The 22,756-nt window shown below is 38.6% G+C and overlaps 1 protein-coding gene across 1 annotated transcript in view; it reads left to right on the top strand.

The window, feature by feature from the left end:
- Positions 1–22,756, top strand: part of LOC100747027 (alkaline phosphatase, tissue-nonspecific isozyme-like) — a 188,662-nt gene that overhangs the window by 32,600 nt on the left and 133,306 nt on the right. Inside the window, exon 3 of the mRNA XM_024371415.2 lies at positions 1–159. This exon is cut by the window's left edge and continues 1 nt beyond it. Within this exon, the coding sequence (XP_024227183.2) occupies positions 1–159 (159 nt within the window). The remainder of the gene's footprint in view (positions 160–22,756) is intronic.

Here is a 22,756-nt window from a genome sequence, read left to right as displayed (position 1 = left end):
CCGGGTGGTGTGGCGCGGGGCGTCGTTCTCTTCGTCGGCGACGGGATGGGGATGAGCACTCTTACGGCTGCGAGGATCCTCTCGGGTCAACGTCATGGAAACACGGGCGAGGAAGCGCAACTCGCATGGGACAGCTTTCCAGCCGTCGCTCTGGCAAGGGTGAGTTCTCTTTTTCTATCTTTTTATACCTCTCTTTCTTTCATTGCGTCTTCCGTTCATCGCCGTAGTCGTTTTACCTTCCGTGTTTCTCTTCTTCCGTTCCCTACTTGAGGAACCTACCTCTTTTCGTTTATTTCCCCTATGCCTCTCTTGCTCTCAATCCCGAACGAAGAATGCAGAACGCCGAGAAAATGTTTCTCTCTGGAGAGTTGCTAGTTCCATCACCGAGGCAAGAGTTCGAGAGAACGTCCCTGATTCCAGATTTGCTTATTATGTAACCCACTGACTCGATTTCCCGGCATTCTGTATCATTCTGCAATTCGTTCAGCTCACAGAGAAATGAATCACCAGCCCGCCCATACTGTTCTTAACGGAGAAGGATATTTCGTGGTGCACGTGTTACCTTGCTACCTATATTACCACGCAGTTGATGTATTTTATTTTTGTTGAAATTTTCAATCTTCCGACGAAACGTTTCTCGCGAAAAATCTTTCCGCGTTAAACATCTTTTAATTCCCGCTACGGAAATTGTTCGATCGTATTTGTTGCGAAGCATATTTCGAAGACAATGTTTAGCATTGTCGATACATTGAATCACCAACGTACGAGATTTATTTGTCTCGACAGCAGTTTATCCAATAAGAGTTAACCTTTTGAAGCTGCAAATGCATCTATAATACGCACTGCAGCATTTCCCATCATCGTATTATTAACGTGTATTATTCTATGATAAATTACCGTCCTTTGTTTTCACGAGAGAAGGATTTATATGCCCCTGTAACGTGTAGTTCGGGGAATATTTTTCCCTATTTAATTTTTTACCTATCTTCGCACCAGTTATCTTGTAATTAAATGCGATGGAATCCCCGAATCGAAATTTATTCGATACCCGTCGAAATATTTTACGCGAAATGTAATTGAAATATAGCATCGATTTCTATCAAAGCGCGATAAAACATGCAGGCAAACTTCCATTCAACGCGGTATTTATCAAAGGGATGAGTAAACGTATTTCAGTAGTATATTTCAGATTCGTTTCACTTTCTCCGTTATTCATTTGCTTTTATTAGCTTTCCTTCCGTATAGTAACCTTGATAACAGTAGCATTGAAAACGGGATTTTTCACAGTCGTGTTTTCCAAAAGATTCAGAGCTTCCACAGGTTATCCTCGAGAATTACGAAGTTTCGCTCTTCCATTCTTTACCCGGCACGGCATTGTCTTTCTCTCAACGGACGCGAATCATCAAGTAGCATCAAGAACTCGTTAAATCGTGAGGGGTTCGTGAAATTTTAAGGAAAAGAACGCGTGAGCCGGTCTCATTTAATTCGCTCGTTCCATAATGTTACGCGTAACGAAGTACTAAATATCAACTTAATCGTTTAATCTCAGCTCTTCCTTTTCGCTATGTTTTTCACGAGGGGCCACTTTCGCCCTTTCGTTTTTTATTTTCCCCCTTTCTCTTATTCGTCGTATATTCACTCGTTGCACGAAATAAGTGTCAAAGACGCAAATTTCTGAGAGAAATTTCTCTAACAGCGTTCCTTGTGGAATCTCGAGAGGCTTCAACGGTGCATTCAAGCGTGTCTTATTGCCGCTTCGATGTAAACAGGCATCTTGTAGTCGAGGAGATCGGAGGGAAGTACCAATATCCACATCTGCCGCTGGCTTATCAACGTTATTTCATGTAGTTTCCTTCTTTTTCCGATTGTACCTCATTCCGTCGAATTCACCTGTTCGACGCCTTTCATCGAATCGCCGTGCACCGTCCTCCGCCTCATAGACCGACGATAATATTACGACCAGAATCTGTTTGTTCGTTTAGAAACAGAAAGCATCCTGTTAGCTCATCACGTTACTTCGAATATTTCCAGATCTAGAAATTCTATAGGTCGCGTTTGTATTAGTTTGCCGCGTGTCGCGACCATTTATTACGAATTTGAACGCCAGTGCAAAAGGCGAACGGTCCAAGTATAGTTCGACTGGAACTAATTACAAGGAATACAAACAAGAGGAACTATTTGAATATTCGAGTAGAACCAGAGGGTAGCGGTACGACTGTTTGAGAACGAGATCGGCCAAGAGTTGGTCAATTTAGAATCGTCCGGATTGCACGGACAAGTAACAAATTGTAGGTGTACAGGTGATCTCGGCTTGTTTCACTTCATAATTACTCGGATGCAATTTCAAACAACCTTCCCGGAAATGAGAAATGTAGAAGGCACGATGGCTGAAGAGGAGTGAGATAAATCGAGCCGGGATAATAATTAAGAAGGGCAGCTCGAAATCTGTTTGTCCGTGACGCTATGAAATTATCGAACCTTTATGAACGTTCCCTTTAATTACGTTTATCACTATTGCGTTCTAAAATGCAGCGTCTGCGACGACAGTAATTAGCTGACAAACTTTGCAGCTCCCTTCCTGCCTCGCCAGAGGCGATTCTTGCGTTATTGCGTGTTACGTAAGCGTGATTAGGAGTTGCATTTCATCTCGAACATTCTTCAAATTCGCGTTTATAAAATGTTCATAATTAAAATTCTTTCAGTCTCCCGGTGCTAGCGTTACGTTGTGTAACGCAGACTCTTTTCTCGCGTCGCTCTTTATTTTCAAATTTATTTCCTTTTTATTTCCATTATCTTTCTTATCTCTCGGTTGTTACTTTCCATTTACGAGCGGCGAAATTTAAATAGCGCCCCTTTAAGTAAAATAGTTTCTTCGTAGCGAGAAACAGCTACAAATTATTTCTATCTTAGATTATACCCTAACAAGTAGTTTTGTGTAGTTCTATTTATATCATGCGAAATTTCGTTTACATATTTAGAATTTGAATTTTCATTCGTTTCGCGCGACTGCTGATTGCAAATTCTTTCGCGGACCAACATGCGTTATTTCTATCTTAGATTATACCCTAACACGTAGTTTTGTGTAGTTCTATTTATATCACGCGAAATTTCATTTAAATATTTAGGATTTGAATTTTCATTCGTTTCGCGCGATCTGCTGATTGCAAATTCTTTTGTGAACCAGCATGCACGGACACAAATAATTCGTAGTAAAAGTCGAGCACGACGGGAGCATAATACACGTTCCGTCGCACTAAATTCTCCTGTTCGACATGTATTCGCACGTCGCTGCATTTATTTCGCCTCGCATAATCCAATTTGCATTCGGTTCTCCCTTTACGCGTACGTCTACTTTCCACTACGCGTTCCATCCAAAATGCGCGTTCTCGCTGGCGAGACCGAGTTGGCTCGATGAAACTTCCCAACAAACTCTATCGGGATTTCCAGCTTTCTCCCAACATCGGTTACAGACTTCCTTATTATCTGGGCGACGTAATCGAGCTTCCTACGCGTGGACAAACTCCACAGTGAATTCGTGGTTCGCCTTACCGGGGTAGACTAGCTTAGAAAATTTGCATAACGATACACCGTGGTCTAATTCGAATATTCCTAATATTCCTATCCCGGTTTAATTAGCGAAGCTAGTTAGTCGCGTTTAGTATCTGTGTAGAACATTCATTAGGGCGTCCAAGAGATCAACGCTGTCAAAAATCTCTTACATATATTTACGTTTATTTACGCACATATACTAGTATTGCTCGTAAGTATTTGCACTCGAATTTATACGAATTACTTGTCAATTTTCAATTGCAAAGTGTGTTTACTAGTATCTCATGGAATTAGTGAATTATAAATTTACGTCATCTATTAAAAGATTTGCCACACCGGTATTCTACGTAAACTATATAAATACCAGATGTAGACGTTTTCATAATTAACTTAGTAATTTAGAAATTAAGTCTGTATGCGTATTTATCTAGTTCGAGCAAAGAGTAAGAAGTAAGTCGCGGTGTATGTAAAGGCAAAGATACATATATATCTATATATACATCTTCGTATGTATATACATTTAGACATAATATGTGATCATTCCTTTTGTCCCCTCCTTATCCTCTTGTGTTTTACGACTGGAATCCTTCTTTTACTGATACTTTTTCCTAGTCCTTAGGGCCCTCTACCATTCTCTCTAGATCAGCAGTTCTCAGGCTTTTACCCCGGTAAAGTCTTTCGTACGATGTGGACGACATTGGACGGTGAATCGATCAACCTACCGATCAAAGTATCCTTTTTCTTTCTGTTTTTGCGAAAATCCCTCAGGATGTTTTTACGAGCGTCCACTCCGAGTCCTTTGCACGTGACACACGCGAGATCGTCGCGGGTTCCCTTCCCGTTTTAAATTAACAGCTGATTTCTGAGCATCGTTCGTCGAGAGCCATTCAACGGCTGAAATCGAGTCGAGATCCATTGTTTTCAATTGCATGGCCAATAGGATGCTTGCTTTATAAACGCTTGACGAGAAGCTCGATTTTTCCACTTCGATATGAACAAAAGAAGAAACAGCTCCGCATTTTAAGAAGCCAAAAGATATTATCGACGATTAAACCTCTTTTTGAAAAGGGGGAAGGGAGGAGAGAAGACGCAGCAAATATTTTACATTCTATTAATTTCAGATTGATTTTCATCGTATTCTGTTGAATCTCGAAGCCCATGCCTTGCGAATCTTTACGTACAGACATTGATATTTTTCATATACATACGAGAAACACGGAAAACCGTGCCGATCAATCCCATCAAGTTTGCTTGTTTCTGAGAAATCAAACGTTATTTTAAGAATTATGAGACACGTGGCATTTCCTGATATTGGCTTCCCGATGTACGGGATGTCGCTCGGTCTCTCAGGAAATCCTCTTCTATTTCCTCGACGATGTACATAGAACTTAGTTAAACTTTCAATGGCAGTCCTGCTCGTTTTCGGAAACCGCTACTGCCGCAGTTGAAGAGTTGTTTATTATCCTGTTGATGTAACCAAGTTCCGTGTGTTTCAGAAGGAAACGCTGCTCAATCGATCTCGAGCTTTTCACGCAACAGTTTCTAACAACCGACTAAACTACATTTCCCTATGTTTTGGCAAATTTACTAATATCACCACTGTCGAACGTTCCTCCAACACTCATAACGCGATTTCCCTTCATCGAATAATTGAAAAGTTTCACCAAAATGGAAACGCGTAGTACGTTTATGCCTAATCTACCTCGTTAAGTGTCGTTCGCGAGGGAACGTAGAAAGTTAAAGAAACTTTTTGTATTATGAAAATCTTAAAAGATCGATTGAGAAAGCTACAGAAGTACGTGCGTTTTTCTTTTGTTTGAGAAAAGGATTTATCGGAATAACACCCCTGCAAGGTCTCCTGCGACTCCCTTTTGCATCTTTTCTCTCCTTCTTTGCCCTTTCTTTTTCTTCTTATTTCGTTTTGTAATTTTACATTGCTTTTTCCTCTTCAAAGCTTTGGATTTTGTTGCCCCTTGTCCTTTTAGTACGTAAATAAACAGAATTGGAAAAAGTTCTCGTGCAATCCTTCAGGATTCGAAAACTTCAATATTGCCCATAGAGTTGCTTATTATTCTTCGTGAATAATCCGAGCTTTTGTGATTCAGGTAGTGTGCTATAAAAAACGAGTTTTTTTTATATCTATAGCTCGCAACAAAACATCTTTAACTGTATTTTTAATGTATTCGTATGAAAATGTTCTTTTAATACGACAATTTGGTTTCGATGTTACGTGTTAAATATTTTCTCGATATAGAAAGCGAAAGTAACAGAAAGAGGTAGAATCCGAAACAGTTTTACGGTGTTCCAAGTTTTCTACTTATTAGTAGATGTAACCTATCTTTCCATTTCTCGAAAGAGCTACTTTTTCTTTTTCGTACCTACGCTTCCCCTGTCCCGTCTTCCTCTGTCTGTAGTAACATTCATTTGTCCTGCTTAAACTTTCCGGCTAGGTCCTTCGGGATTTCAAGCACTTTCCAACGCCGGCCGAAAGTCGGTCTTATTATCGTATGAATGTAAGTCTTTCTTGTAATAGGAAAGGTGAATCGAATTCGATAATGTAGAAATAGTTTGTAGAAAATCCTCTTTTCGCATGATTTACGTAACCGTTCTCTATAAAAGCTACAAACTAAAACTATATTCCAGTTTTAGAATATAGAATATAGAATTGCATTGCCCATTTCAAACTTATTTGTGTAAGAAACGCTTTCACTTTTGATTTATCTAATCCTATTTTAGAGGATCGTTCAAGTAGAAATTGAAACTAAAAGAGAATGATCGAGACGTGAAAAAGTACTCAAGAAGCTACCATACTCCTTACTCGAAGGTAAAGTAAAAGAGATGGTGATAAGAGAATTAGTTCAGCTATTTTATGGGGAAATGCATGAGGCATTAAAAGTTTTTCTCAAATATGTTCCCGAGCACAAGCGTAACCAACAACGAAGAAAGGATAATATCGTACTAATATAATTTGTTAATTACTCGATGAATGTAGGTTATTCCTAACCAAGGAATACTTTGTATCGCGTATGTCTCTTTCTCAAAATACCAATTGAATCATGCAATCGACATTCATACAAACTGAGATTGGATTTACCGTTTAGTCGATTCTATATCGTTTACAGTGTATTTTATTTGAATTATTATCGCAAATTGGACAACAACTGAAGCACGGAGGAACAAGCTTAAAATGTATCACGTGGCGTTGATTTTCGTGTAATTTTCGTTGTTATCTCTATCATAATCTATGTTTATACTGTTTATCTGGTAGCTTAACGCGATATAGTAACGTAATTTAATCCAGAACTTTCATTCGAAATTCCATCTTAAAAATTTAAGCCAACAGACCCTAACGATAAAATATTTTTTAAAGCTTTTTTTCACTTTCTAATAAAAAAAATTGATTCTTTACTCAGAATTTACCAAGGGTATTTAATTTCAAGCTCTTTGGATAGAGTTTCAGTAAGAACTTGTGATACGTAATCACGTCGGACATATTTCACAAAAAAGGGAGGATTTCATGAGAAATCCTCCTTATCAGAGACGTGACCGCTTAATTTGTGCCTGTCGTGGCTAATAGCAAATGTGCGGAAAGTCTGTGGCAGTCCGTATTACACGAGATCGCATGATTTTCGTTGGAAGCGACAGCACGTCACATTACGCTCTTCCTTCGCGTCACTTTGTCTTGAAACAAAATACTTTTCATTCTGTTCTGAACACGCAAAGATGATTCAGGACTTTTCCCAGTAATTAAGCATCCTCGTTAAGTGACGAATTATATCTTCGATGACGAAGTATGCTTGGTATTTTCAATCCCATTCATAATTATTCGAACGACTACGGACGAATAAAAGAGAAAGTGCAGTATAAACTCTGTAAATCGGATCTGTAAATAATTACGGCATTGTTATACTTGATAAATTTCGCTTTGTAATCGAATCCATTCATCGCTTGTCTTGAAAAGCGGATCGCGAAATTTGCTTTCTCGCTCTATTGGTCTTGTTTTCACCTTTACACCTCGGAGCTTACATTTCGCACGGTTTACGTTTGAAAACTACGGTCTCGATGCACTCGTGTTTCAAAGTTTGCTCGATCTTTACGCTGGAAAATTCGGCCCATCGAAGTTCGCCCATCAATATTCATGCAGCGAGGTTCGCAATCCATAACGTTAGCTGGAAACGTCCGTACCGACCGTTTCGCATCTCTTGGAGTACCCGTTCCAAAACCGTTCAAAAGCGTTAGCCGGTTAAAACTCGTTGTACAGGCTCGAATAAAATCCGCTGTTTTACACGAGAAAATCCTAGGGTTTGCATTAACGTCTCGCGTTATTTTGTATTAAATCCAGCATTAACGCGGTAACGACGATCGACCGTTTGCATACGGTTTATCGCGCGCGCGTTCCAACGCCCGATTATTCCCATTATCGCCGAAAAAAGTGTTTCTCTCAGTTAATTACCCTGTGTGGCGATGTACGTGCGATCAATTGCACGTTTCATCGGTTACGTGCATCACTGGAATAACGATTTATCGAGGGAACGCACGTTGCGTGACGTTTATCAGGATAATAATTAATCGAACGTTGCTGGAGCAAATGAATAATGAGTGGTCGGAATTAAAATTACATCAACTGACCGAGATCGCTTCTTTCAGCCCTGTCCACGTGCTGCTTGTGCGCTGATAATTACATTTGTTTTGTTGTTTCGTGTGGAACTATGTGTTTGCGATACGCAGGATCTTTGCATGATTTATCATTCTTAATGATACCCGTGATAGGCGATTCGTTTTAGTATAGGGTCGAGAAGATTAAGGGTAGATCGTTTTATTCACGAAGGTAATTAATATAAAGTTTAGGCGAAACATTTATCTTGTCGAATTATAGGATTCGAAGTTAATTCAATGCGTATCTGAAGACGTTTTAAGGTTGATTAGAAGAAGCGTGGATTGTATAGTTAACCCGGCCACTTCTATAAGTATTTTTAATTTTAATCTCTCGTATGATTAATAGAAGAGAATTGTTAAACCTTCGTCGGCGAATGAGATTCTGTAAGTCACACTTGAGAATATTTGATTAATATTTATGGGATTCAGGGGAGGTTTTCTCCGCACATGACGGTACGTATCTAGAGCGAAATGGATGACAGGTTAACAGGAGTCGAATTAGCAACATATCTTATCTTCCGAATTTCTCTCCTTGTTTACATATGTCTCGTTTAATTCAATTCCCTCGAAAGAACGACACGGTCTTTGCGGGAGAATTACGTAAAAACTTATCCCCTTTACGCAAGAACGAACTAAGATCGCGACATGTCAGACGTGCTTTCCTGTGAATCTTCCTTGTTTTTCGCCCTAATTCGACGACAAGTAAAAACACCATAAATCAGCACAGTTGATATATTCGGCGTGAGAAACGTGCCGTGCATATTGCGGAGATTTTGTTTTTCTACTGTACGATGTACGCGTGGCACGTCGTGTGCATATTTCAATCGTACAGGCTCCACTTGTGCGCAACAAAGTCACGATCTCTGGCCGGTCGCGTTTACGAAAAACAAAAACAGGTCGGATTGTAACAAACGATTCACTTCCATTGTGAACGGCTCGAGCCTCGTCGACGAACGAAGAAAGGAGGAAAGAGAATTAATAAACCTCGGAATAGGTTACGTGCTGTGAACCAAACGATAGTTTCGCGACACTATTTCCCTAATAAGTTTACACAGTCGTCCTAGCACGAGCCCCTGAAGAACGAGCTCGTGATATTGCGCGCGATGCTTTTAATCTGAGAGTCGATTTAAATTAAACTACTCCTATGAATCAGCAGCGATAGAACCCATGATTTCTAAAACTACGTGAATCTCGTCTGCAACTAATTTCTCGTACAACGACTAAAAGATTACAAAGCGAATAGCGAGGGACATTTATCACGAAATTGTTTAACTTTCAAATTATCGGGGTAATTCTTTCAAGCGAGTACTTTCTATACTGATAGGTAGATTTCCGTGATTAATTCGAGCAACGATATTTAAAATTGACAGGCATATCCGCGAAACGTGCACGTAATCGTAATATGATGTTAGTGAAAATTTCTAATTATTTCACAGGGGATAAATAGGAGAATTGATAACGCAGATGGAAAAAAATTTTCAACGCGGTTAATATATTAGAAGCTTGAAAATCTCGATTTGGTAAGGGCGACGCAATAAATTACTCGCGCTTCGGTCGAGTCTAGCACGTGCTGGAAAAAATAAGAAAGATACGTACGAACGTTGGAATTAATAAAACGTGGCAAATCGGTCACGCGCTGGTAGCATATACCCGATACATTGAATAAGGAGTTTTGTACTTCTGTAATGAATTAGGAGCAAGGAAAATAAATTTACGATAGCTGTCGTTTACAGTCTGTTGCCCTCGTTTAATAATTTTATGATTAATGCACCCACTAGAAAGCGGTACAAGTAATTTATATACATTGAAACATCGTCGTCGTCTATATCGCACGTGTTACTATTCTTTACTTTTATTTCTTCACTAAGACCATTTTTCTCTAATTTATGAGTACATTTAATCTAGCTTGTATTAACAATCAAGTTGTACATTTCTAGGTTGTGCAAATAGCTATTCAAAACTCCGTGACTGATGGTTGATTATAATTGCATTTACATCATACACTACAAATTGTATTATTTAAGCTTCCTTTCCTATTCAGTTTCCCTATATTGGCCGGGTAATTCGAATTAATATCCTCGAAATTATATATTATTTCGAGAATAATGGAAAAGGACGCCGTGCGCGAATATGAATGCGGGATTTGAGCCATGCGCAATACGTTATGGCAAAACATTTTGTGAATTATTGGCAAAGGAAATTTCAGCGACGATATTCTTTAAAATGCTTCTATATCATTGGAGCAAATTAACAAAATGAAGCGTGGTATTTCGTCGTGCTTTAGGGGTTCATTATCGTATCAAACCATTCGTATTCGTTTTAAAGATAAATTATACAGTTCCTTTTAATAAGTACATTTATTCGTTACGCGAAAAGTTTGCATGGATTATTATATGATTGATACTTCATGTGGAAAGAAGAATTTAATTTATCGTTTAAAATAAATCGGTCGTTCATCAGTGCAATGAAAATCTTTGATTAATGTAATAAAATAATAACTGACAGAGCAACTTAGTTAATTAATAACTTAGTAAAGTTGTATACAGTTATATTTACAAGGATATCGGTTCGTTCATACACAACGTAGAAATATTTTATCGATCGCGCTTTGGATAATATTCCGTAGGCTATGTACATAATTTGTAGTAATTAAATTCATTGTATAGATAGTATTTGTTATCGGTATAGACAGCAGATACATAATTATATCGACATAATTACCTTAAAAAGAGTAAATATTATTTGAAGAGATGCTACATCCGAGGTTTTATAATATCTATTAAATATAAATTTAGATCTGATTGTAACATTTCTTTTATAATTAAATGGGTTCGAAATACCGAGAAGAAGTACAAAATGATATTCACATTATAGAAACACGAAAACCTCCGTAAAATCTAATGTTTGCTTTTTTGAATAAAAGTATCTTTCTTATTGCCGATGAAAAACAATCTTCCTCATGGCTGTCTTATTGCGAAAAATTCATCGAGTTAAATTTATAGATTTGCCATCTCAGATTTGCCAGATTATTCGTCAGATTCGTCTATTTTACTTAAAGATCTAATTAAGCTCAGTAAACATCCTCTTCTATGTTCGTTGACTCGAGTAGCAATCGAAAAAATATAAAAGGGTATTCCTCGCTGAATTTAATAATATGCGAGTATCTTGAATACTTAAACTTTAAAACAAGTTCTTATAAGTATATATATAGAGTTTTCTGCTCCTTTGTGTAGCCATGTGTTCGATTTATCATGCGAAATGTATTAACTTCCTATCCTCTTGCTTCTAAGTTTCTCTTCTTTGGAAAATGTATTCATATGTAAGTGAATTACGTTATGAAAGGAAGGATGAACGAGAAAATCCAATATAAATGTAGCGACTATTATACTTTGTGCATTATATTTCATTCGTAAAATTTCTTGCATTGGAAGAACAATTATTACTCGTTTGGCACGCGAACACGACTTTTAACAGAGCTCTTGATGCAATTATTCTTCCACGAGGAGATCGAGGTTCCTGCGGCTCCACAGGGTTTTCAGACAATTAAATCGCACTAAAAAGTATATCGAGGTAAAGATGCCTATTATTTTATTATTAATTGCAGCTAGCCGAGCCGCAGGTTGCACCTTTAAAGAAGACTTTCCTCAAAGCATAATTTTTCCTCGTACTGCACCCGCCCAAGTAAACAGATCGCGTTCCGTGGAAAACCGCGTTCCGTTTCTGGAAACCGCCGGCGGATTTCCAAAGTAAAGGTACACTTCGCATTAATTACTCGGCTCATTCTAATTATTCATGCTACACTCTCGACGAGATGAACGAATTGCGTACTAGTCGTCGGCGTATTCGATAAATTCCTTTAATTCTGTTGGTCTCGCACGAGTGCAGCGAGGCAAATATTCATTTTCCGCGTATAAACATTTATTTGTCCATATATTACGCTAACGCAAACGCCGGTATATCGTAAAAGATAGCGCGAGTATATTGTTACGTTACGTTAGAATTGTATTTAAAGAATTTTCCCACGGATCACTTTTTACGGCTCTTTCATAGAGTTTCTTTATCGCGCAAGCGCGCAGGTAGAATTCGTTTTTCGACGATGCAGCCTCAACTTAATTATTCAAAAGTTTCATATAATTTAACTACGGAAAGGTAAGCATAGCGTAGTCTTATTGACACGCTTTTCCTCTCAGTCTCTGTACTAGCCTCGTTGCCGTGTTGCATTTTCAGAGAACCAGATCCAGTGTTTCTTTACTAATGATGTATTAGCATAGTGTTTGCTCTGAAAATCTTTAATTCGATACAATTTCTCTTATGCCCTTCTTTTCTCATGTTCATTTCTCTGCGTAAATCATTTTTCTGCTCTTTTTTTTTTCTTGCTCCAGCCATCTGCTTTTTCTACTAATTTCATTCGGTATTTCTTACCGACCTCTTTCCTTTCTTACTGTGCATTTTCCTTTGCTTTCTTTTGTCTCGATTTTTTCTTCTCTCATCCCCCGTTCCTTTAGTCTTGTTTCTCAGCGTTATATTTTTAGCCTTATCTTTCCCCTACCTGTAATTTTTCATTATTCCGTTTACTTTCCTCTATCCCCATCTCCCGACTCGTTTATTCTTTCGTCTTTTTTTTTTCTTGCTTTCTAGTATTTTTTACACGAATTCCGACACAACTAGTTCATACATTCCGGTTCCGTTGTCCTCTCGGCTGGTAGACGTAAAATGTAAAGCCCAGTTGCCGAGTCACTTAAGCGTGCGATTTGTCGCACAACTAATCCGCACTCTCGGGATTAAAATCGTTGCGGCAAGAAACGCGTTAACAATATCACAGGTCTCTGTACGCGTATCGCACATTAGCGCGACCGACGTTTATAATTAATGATGAGAAAATTATATCGCGAACCACCGACGAGCGTGGCTGTGTTGTTGCATCGAGCCAAGAGCCGAGGTTGGTTATTGTGCAATTAGTGGCCGTAATATTCGTCGACTGGCGCGGAGAAAACGATCTATTGGTCTAAGGAATGTAATTAAAATTTGCCAGATATTTCCACCGCGAGCCCAATTGTCCTCGTTATTCTCCCGAGAAACTGATACCAGTTGCAGCTCCCTCGACAATTTTCCTGAAGTTAGCTGAAATTTTGGTAGATCGCGGTCGTCCGATAAAAAGAGAATAGGTTCGGTTACTGACCGATTCCACCGACTGGGATATTAATTACTGCTTGCAGATCTTAGATATCGCTTGCATATTCTACGCCATTATGAAGTAAAAGCTTGCTCAGGCAGTTTATGGATTCAACTTGCGAAAATATTGATAATGTACAATATTTAATTATACATTTCTATAAAGAATAATACAAAATAATTTCGATATTGGCGTTATTTACAACCTTCATTATTTCAAATTAATGTCTTTAACAACAAAATTTACATTTTTAAAAGATACTTGAACATCGAAAGGTAGAAACTTCAACAGCACAGCAAACAATACAGAGCAATAATTACGAAAATATTTCGTGCTCGCTGATGAGCTTGTTATCGCTGAATATGTTTTACTTTTGAGAGACCATTAATGCCCAGATTTCCTCGTTGCGGGGTTCCTTTTTTACGAAATTACCATGTGCACATAGAATTCGTCGAATAAATGTACGTACAGCCGCTTCCTCTTTTGGAACGTGTTCCCATATGTGGAATAGTCGGGTAATGAAGCTTGCTATCGTCTATGCCTTTATTTGCCTTCCCTTTCTTCGTATCCATTCGTTGGAATATACTAATTCCCATGTTGTACTAATTTCTTAATATTTTTCGAACACACAAGGAGCTGTTTGCTGTCTGGTTAAATTACTATATTATCGATTTAACTGAAAACAAATTGCCACGATTAATTGTCGCGTTGTTCCAAATTCGTATCATGTGACTGTAGGTGTAAGCAACGAATTGCTTCAAGAGGAAATTTCCACCGCGTTTCATAGAATCGAACGAAAGGGTTCACGTTCGGTCAAGGGATTGAAACAATCGTGTTCGCTCTTGCGATGTGCGATTGAAGAAGACAGATTGATTACGATTGATTGCGATTTTTCAATGTATTTACGCCCAGTTTGTATGTGCATGTGCATGAGTGTGCGCCGAGACAGCAATGTCGTCACGATACTTAAAATTGCTTTCGCCACGTGTCAGTTGATTTAGAGAGATAACTGGTTTTTACTGAGGAATAATTGCGTTCTTTCGGTATCTTTCCTTCCATTACACGTTTTAATAACAATGTTATGGCAGTCCTATGGCGAACGTACAGGCCTGTGAGATATTTGAGAGAGTCCGAGCTGTGTCGCGGGAATCGTTAGGTTGGTCGTTAGAAACTCCAAGATTTATGACAGGGTTTCGACTGTTAAGCTGTGGGCAAAGTGCGGCGATAAAGTTCAAGGTACATGATATTTGCAAATTCGTTAAATTACACGCATGCCGTTTGAGTGTCAGAACGCAGATGGTCGTGAAATTTGATTTCTCAAAAATAGAGATCGTTCTTGACCATTGTATGTATCTGGCTTAACGAAATCCTCGGTACATTGTGTTATAACACTCAACACGTTTCTTCAGAGATATGATATATATCTTACATGATACCTGATACTGCGGAGAATACTGTATTACATATACACTCGGTATAATAAATTTCAAACAACGTATCGAGATACGATACGATATACGACGTATATGGATATGATTTCAAGTTGAAGAAACTCGGCAGACGATCTAACAAAAGCGAGATACGTTGTTCTATCCTCGTTGTTAGATTAGTAAACGTTGCATGTAGACGATCTGAGACCCGTGGGATCTGAGGAAATGACTTTAAACGGTTTCGGAATACCACTGGTGCCATAGATTCATGTGGTCTCAGGAATCTCGGCGTTTCAGGGATATCAGGTGTTTTAGGAGTCTCCGAGTGTCCAGGATCGCCGCAGACTTCCGTGGATCTTGATGGTCTCAGCGGTGTCTGAGGTTTCACAGCTGTTTCATCAACACTTCGTCCTATTCCTCTGAGATTCGCGAGTTAACACCAAGCGTCGAACGTTTGAAATAGCCGATATTGATTTACGATTAGCGGCACGTCGTCCTTTTATTAGCATATTTACGCAGGTCTCGGCCATATATCTGTACAATATGCGCGCAGTAAATTTTACGATCAATATCGAATGTCATAGGTCTTTGGACACTGAGCCAGGTTCCACGTATTCAATACCACCGATGTCAGATTCCACAATGATATAGTTTCCCTTCTCTTACTATTCATAGTCGCATTAAGTTCGTTCAAGAGCAGAGGGTATCTATTAGATTTCACGATCCGTTTATGCACTTTAAAGAAGATAGTACGAAAGCTCCACAGCTGGTTAAGGCCTAAGGAAGGCTGTTAAGGTTAGAAAACGCGTTGGTTCGTATTTGATGAGAGACGATAGGATAAATATCAGTGGGAGAATGTAAAATTACGAAGTGGCTACGCAGTCGAGGTTAACTACCTTTTACGCTCTCGGCGACGTTAACGTTTATTCGAGACTATGCGATGGTTTCGTCGTTGGTATAAAGAAACGGGATGATCGTTTAACCGGGGAACATCAGTTTTAAGTCTGGCGTATTACATAATAAAGTCTGTCGTCGCTATTCGTCGGTACGCCGCTGGCAGACGGCAGTTATAAAATTGAACGGGCCAACTGCTTTATATTCATGAATTCGTCACCTTGCCGGGATATTTGGCATAGCCGAACTTCCACGGTCTTCGTTTTGGACATTAAAATGATAACGAGTCGGATAATACGGGAATAGGAAAATTTACGGTTCGCCATTTTCGTTTTTGGCTTGGCCCCGGCGGTTTCGCGCTTAACGAACGAGTGTAAAACGTTTAACACCGTCACGTGTGTCGGCGGTCGACACTCCACTTCCCCCTGTTCAACGTGCTGTCGTCACGTAAATCAGAGCCGGTGGTAACTGAACCACCGACCGGATACGGGTCCATCGATATGATACTTCGGTGTTAATGCTGCGGCAAGCGTTTCGCTGCCGATGCCACTGGATTAGGGAAGAGGATTTCGGTTTCGGCGTTGTTTACCGTTCACCGTTCACCGATGCGGCTCCTGGCGACTAGAAATGGCCTGGAACTGCCACCGATAGTCGAAGGCGCAGTTAACTTTATTTATTTGGCCGTTACGCAGTCTACCTTGCCTTCCGGTAACGGAATTGTAGAAACGTTCCCATGCTTCCTTTTATTCGTCGTTTCGGATGTTCCCCTTTCCGTGCGTCGCTTATTTACTCCACTCACCCGATTCCAATCCTATATGTTCCGCATCCCTTTGCTCGTGTACGACGTTCCTAAAGAATGACCGGCCGTGTACTGAACGAGATGCGCTCGAATTGGACGTGTTTCAGGCAAACCGATTACAGACTAAACTCGGTATTTTTATCGCCTTTCAACGGTTGGGCGTGGAATCAAGAGAGTTTGCTGCTTCTCAAAAGTAATTTCGCAGAGCTATGGTTGGCAAAGTAAATTTCAAAGCATAACCAGGTAGCTGAAAGATGCCTTTCGTTATTTAACGAGTTGAAAATTATAGCGACGCAAGTCTAAATTTTAAGAAGTTGAATGTAATTACGATGGTATAGAAGTATATATCGACGAATGCAATCTCGAAGTTATCCATTTTTTTTCTATTTTCTTTTTAAATATGATTTTCCGCCCTGTGTGATACGGAGCAGAGACGCAATGATCTCTCCGAGTAGTAAAATTGTAAGAACCGTATGAAATATGGTTTCTTACGGAAAAATGTGTATTACATTAAGAATGTAATCGAGGTTGATGCCTTTTGATTTATGAAACTTCCATATGATGTATGATTATGACTCTGCCAAGTTATTTATTCCAGAATATAGTACGACCTGCGTTCGTAATAAATCTGAACCTCAGTTTTATGGTGTTGTACATCAAACATCGACGTTTCATATATTGGGTGTGATAACGATATATCAGATCGTTTATGCTAAATTATTATACAGTTTCCCCTTGATAATTTTGCAGTATCGTTACGTTCTTATTAGAAATTTGTTAGTCGTATGAAAATGACACCGAGTGTAGAAGTAACGTAAAACAGATGATGAATTATTTTGGAACGATTTGAATTTTCAATTAGAGAAAGTATTCAAGAGAGAGAGAGAGAGAGAGCGAGCGAAATTGTTCTTCTGGCTGGGAGAAAGATTCCCACGGATATTCTTTTATTAATTTCCAAGAGAAATTCCGTATTTATTGTTGCCTGAAGATTGCGTTAGGAAAGAGACGTCCGGGTTTTAAAGTAGGTGAGAGGCTTTATTACAGCGACTCGTTCAGGTCAATCTTGGTAACCCTCTGCTCGAGTATTCATTATAAATTTTCCGATAGTTCTTCAAGTTCCGATAAGATGAAGTGGGGCCGAGTATCGGAATATTTATAATGCAACGGACGCCTTTCACTTGAATCACGAGCGATCCTTATCGATTGTAAACGTGTAACGTTGGATGAGACCAACTTTCAATACGTTCCATCAATCGCGGATCTATCAAATTCCCTCTCCCCATTTTTCTAATTAAAAATTTCCAAGTATGAATGATCAGAATCCAAACGAAATAGAACGATAACATTCGTTATTCATGAAATGATACTCATTACGAGGTAAAAAGATTCTTTCTCTCGCAATTAAAAGTTTTCCATCGCTAGAACCAAGGGGGAAAGATATGTAATACCTGAATAATAAATAATAAATAATTTCTAGGGCAGCCACTAATTTTACACGGTGCTATTTCCATGTAGACGAAGGTTAATCGAAGCTATTAAAGGAATGCAATTTCGTCAGCGCGATCTGAGAATTACATTCGAGCTATTGAACGCTGTTATTAATCATAGTAGAAAGGAACGTTGGAGAAAAAATCTTGTCGTTGAACGTCAACGGGAACTTTGTCGGCGCTACAACAAGACAGAAGCGTTTGCTTCGACTTTATTAACTACTGTTTGCTTCTTCTATAACGATCCAACAACTTTCTTCTCTGCCTGAAACAAGCAGAGATGCTCAAGAGATTAAGGTCAACCACCGAGCATCCATCACACCGTGGTTCCTGGCAAAATATCTCCTATAAATCTTTCGCTACTCCTAACAATGCATAAGAATACCAATATTTGGAAACATATAGCAATTCGTGGCAACATAGTGTTTACTCGTTTCTTATATATCTATATAAAATTGGATTTTTCTATTTGGCGACTTTTTCTTATGTATTCAGTTTATCGAGTCACAATACACACACGTTTATTTCTTCCGGTTTTTCTGGAAGAGATAGGATGAGTAATCTTCCGAATAAATAAGATATAAATATGTTGAGTGGCCATGCATCCTTTTTTCACACCCTAATTTCTCTTTATCTTCGAGGCTTAGTCACTGGAAATAAATTTTCACATAAAAAATCCCGTCCCCAAATATTATGACGATTCAACACTCTCCTCGCTTCATTTCAGAGCATTCCAATGTAATCTGCCATGGGAAATTTTATCGAGACAGTGACACGAAAATTTATCGATTACCCAGTATTCGAGCGCGTATGGCCTTTTTGCTAGACTGCGTAAATACGTAAATAACTCCGGCTTGTTTACTGCGACTCTATACATTATACATTATGGTTAAATGCTAATGAAGTTAATCGATAGCGGAAGCTGTGTAGAATTTAGGCATTAAGATAACACATTGCGCTCGATAGCCGTTTGAAAATCAATCGCCCATTTAACTTAACTAACAAAGGTGGAAAACAGAGCGATGCCGTTCATTGTTATAATCTCGTTGCGGATTTTCGAAAATTCGTCCGTCCACCGTTTTACGAGTATCTACGGTTTAGTTCGTCAACATAAATTCCTTATTAAAGTTCCATCGAACGTTGAAACGAATCCTCTGTTCGGTCGCTCCTTTTTCCTCGAGTATCTTCGATTCGAACCGTCGCGTCTACAGTCGCCACGAGTCTCCGACTCTTCAACTTTTTAAATCACCCCCACTTCGACTCGTTGCCGGTTGGAAATTAATGTTACGATCTATCGACTGCTGCACAGCGCATCGCTCACCGTCTGCTAGTAATGGATGTGTCGCGATTTTTATTAATGATCCAACAATGAGTATGGACTTTGACAGGTTCGCGAAAGTTGTTGAACGCTGAATGCTTCGTGGAATAAATATCGCGTCGAACGTTCACGACTGTAGCGCTGGATTTATGCGTTACATTTTGGTCAAGATCGTAAGTTCGAAGATTATTAAAAAAAAGGACTGTAGTATCATAAGTAAGAAAAAATGAAACGCAGACGCAAGGATTGCAACGACGTTGACGTAGAGCAGTTTCTGTTCTTTGCAACTTTGATACCATTGCGAGCTTAATGTATTTGGTCGATTTTGCAAATCTCGATGCACGAATCGCAGCTTTTAGGGTTTGATACAGGTAAATTTTGGAAGTTGATAGTCACTTCGTACAGATGTGTAACATTATTTTGAAGAATGTGTTTGTATTTCGTGTGAAATATGGAAAACGGATATCCTTCCAATCATACTGGGGGATAAGCTGGAAATGGTCTCTCATCTATCAAAGCAGATTTTGGTGAAAACGAAACCGTCGGCAGGTATAAAAATTAAGAAATCGAAATTGTCGATGACACGCTGACCATCCGCGCGGAAGAGGAACATCCCGACGGTAATTTCTTTGTACTTGAAAATCATCTGTACGAGAAATGGAAATCTTATTTCGTTCATTCGTTCATGTTTTATGCATAAGCCGTTTTTCTGGCTTTTCTCCTTCGTTTCAATTTGCGTTAACAAATCCGACGATCTTTCTTGCTGGCCTTAATTGAATTTTGCTGTGCAGCTGTAAGAAGCGAGCCTGTTCGTTTAATCAGTTCTTCTTATTCATTTGATCGAATTTTTCACGACGCTTCGTTAGTCTAATATCGTCCAAGTGTTTCTCGCGTTTAATCCCTTACGGGACCGTGCATCGTTTTCAAACGAAAAGTATATGGAAAAGAGGAAGATTGGACGTAAGTGACCAACGAAAAGTTTTCGAACACCGCTATTTTTCAAAAGCTTTAACATTCCTTTGTTGGACTATAAATTACCAGACGATATTTAATTTCACAATTCGAAGAATTAGAGCTCGTTATCCATCATTAAAAGTTCGAATCCCGGCAACGACGATATTCGCAGAATGAATATGAAAAGTTGGAATGGTGCGGTAATATTTTATACCCTTCGAACAACTTCACTCGAATCAATCATTTAAGCCAAGCACATACTTATCAATAATGAATTCTCGGAGCTTGCGCATCGATCTCGGTTAATAGCCTTACAAAACTTGATCTTAATTACTGGTGTCGCAGAAGCTGTATTAAATTAATTTCAAATTAATTAGATCACACTGCCCGTTTTGGCTCAAAATCATCCATTACCCGTCCGTGTTCTACATCGTTCAAGTCATGAAATTTTAATTAATAACAAGCGAGAAATCAATTTATCACGGACAATATTTACGAGGCCTGCTCAAAGTGTCAACTGGTAATGATCATTCGAGGCACTTTCACGGAAGGCAGTTAATTTCTACTCGATGCGATCTTATGAAGAAACTCTGATATTTTTTATGGAAAAAGCTACGTACGAAGCTATTTTTTATATACGATAATGATACCTCCCTCTTTCACATTTTATTTTGTTATATATATTTTACGGATGGATATAATCTACGTAACTTATTCATGACAAGGAAGATGAAAATACGAAGAATGAATCAAACGGAGTTTCCCTCGCGCTATGTCGTATAATAAGTAGATGAAGGAATTCATGAGATGTAACTTTCATGTAATCTTTTCGCGTAATTTTTCACGTATTTTTTCAATAGCGCAAAGAAGAAGATACTCCGCAAAATTGTAACTAGTGAAATAAAACGATACTCTCCTGAAAGTTCTAAGTACGTCTCCGCGTTGAACCGAAATGTCTGACGAAGATGGAACACACGTAATATTTTAATTATTCGAAGCCAGAACTTCGTAAAAAGGATCCACGTTTCTTCTCCTCAACCTTCTTTTGGCTTATTCATTAACAGCTTTTTAATTTTTATTCATTTTCGTAATAATTTATTTTCCCATTTTAGATATACTCGTTTTCGCGCAATACGTTATGCACAGTTAATGGAATGGACAAGTTTCAGACCTTTCAGATCCATAAAGCTGTTACATGCGAAAGCTCGTACAACGTCTATCGGACTAATTAGAGAATAATTAGTTAATTATAGAATGTGTAATACGTACACACATATGGATGAATTTTGTTTTCTTCTGAAATAATAATTTGTACGAAGTGTAATTAACGAAACTTCTATCGCGAGCATTCGTATAGTAAAACCTCGTAATTAATTTAAATAACAAATTGAAAATGTTTCTTACACTGCTGAATGTCATTTTATTGGCAAATAACAACGTTGTAAATTATTTTGCTCGTTTCACTTTTATATCTAAGGGAAAATATATTCCCTTTTTAAGCCAGCGTATTTTTCGTAATTAAGTACATAAATATGTAGATTCCTAAAAGCGAAGTTGTTTATCGCGTTGTGTCAACAGTGTACTAAATGAGTAATCGCAGCGGTAATTAATTTTATATTTCAGCGAGACTTCTGTCAATATTCGAAGTTAAAGCAGCGAACGTCGTTTAATTAAATATAACTCGACTTCCCACGTTATTAACAAACTTCATAAAATATACGATATTGAAAAATTCTTTAGATATGTTAAATTTTTTCATGCATTACGTAATATCGTCTATACATATATCTTATCGTTACTTCACATCCAAATGCAGTTCACTTTCGATTACGCTTTACACCTGTCTGTAATATAGACAATCTTCACAACCAAACTCTTTTACGAAGGTTCTTTCAACAAACTATACAGTGGACTAAAAATATTATGTTTTCATCACTCTATTACATCGTAATGCCCGTTAAGCGAGTATTTTCCCGGCGAATTACTTAATTAATACCGCATAGGCTCTACCCCGAGAAAAATAGCCTCAAGATCCCCAGAACGAAATCGCGAAATGGAGCTATATTTTTCCTTACTTTTTCACCTTGCTACCGGGGGAGAATGGTTGCCTTAAGTCGCGACTGACTAGTCCAATGAGCTCCTAATTAGATTTTACATCATTGGCTATGTACGTTCGTGGTTGTTATTAAATGGAGCGTGTTACGCGGCCTGCCAGTGGTTAGTTTTTTTTTCATTTCCATGAAGATACGACAAACCTTCAGGTTAATGACCTCCGCTTTTCTTTTTATCGTACTAGGTGAAAACCGTTTAAGCGTACCAAAGAAGATTGTGGGCACGGTTTATGGCTAGCCATATCCGTTAACCTTCCGGATGGCTCTTTTTTTGTCTAATTAAATGTCACATATTACCACGAACTGACCTGCCTGTTACATAGATCCGCCATTTAATAGAAGTTACTTACCTAATATTGACCCTTGGTTAATAGATAGCAGTTCG

This window comes from Bombus impatiens, unplaced genomic scaffold, assembly GCF_000188095.3.
Source record: "Bombus impatiens unplaced genomic scaffold, BIMP_2.2 scf_1293, whole genome shotgun sequence".
In the NCBI taxonomy this organism is placed as follows: domain Eukaryota; kingdom Metazoa; phylum Arthropoda; class Insecta; order Hymenoptera; family Apidae; genus Bombus; species Bombus impatiens.
Note: the sequence above shows the minus strand (reverse complement) of the source record. Positions and strands in the feature narration are given on the sequence as shown.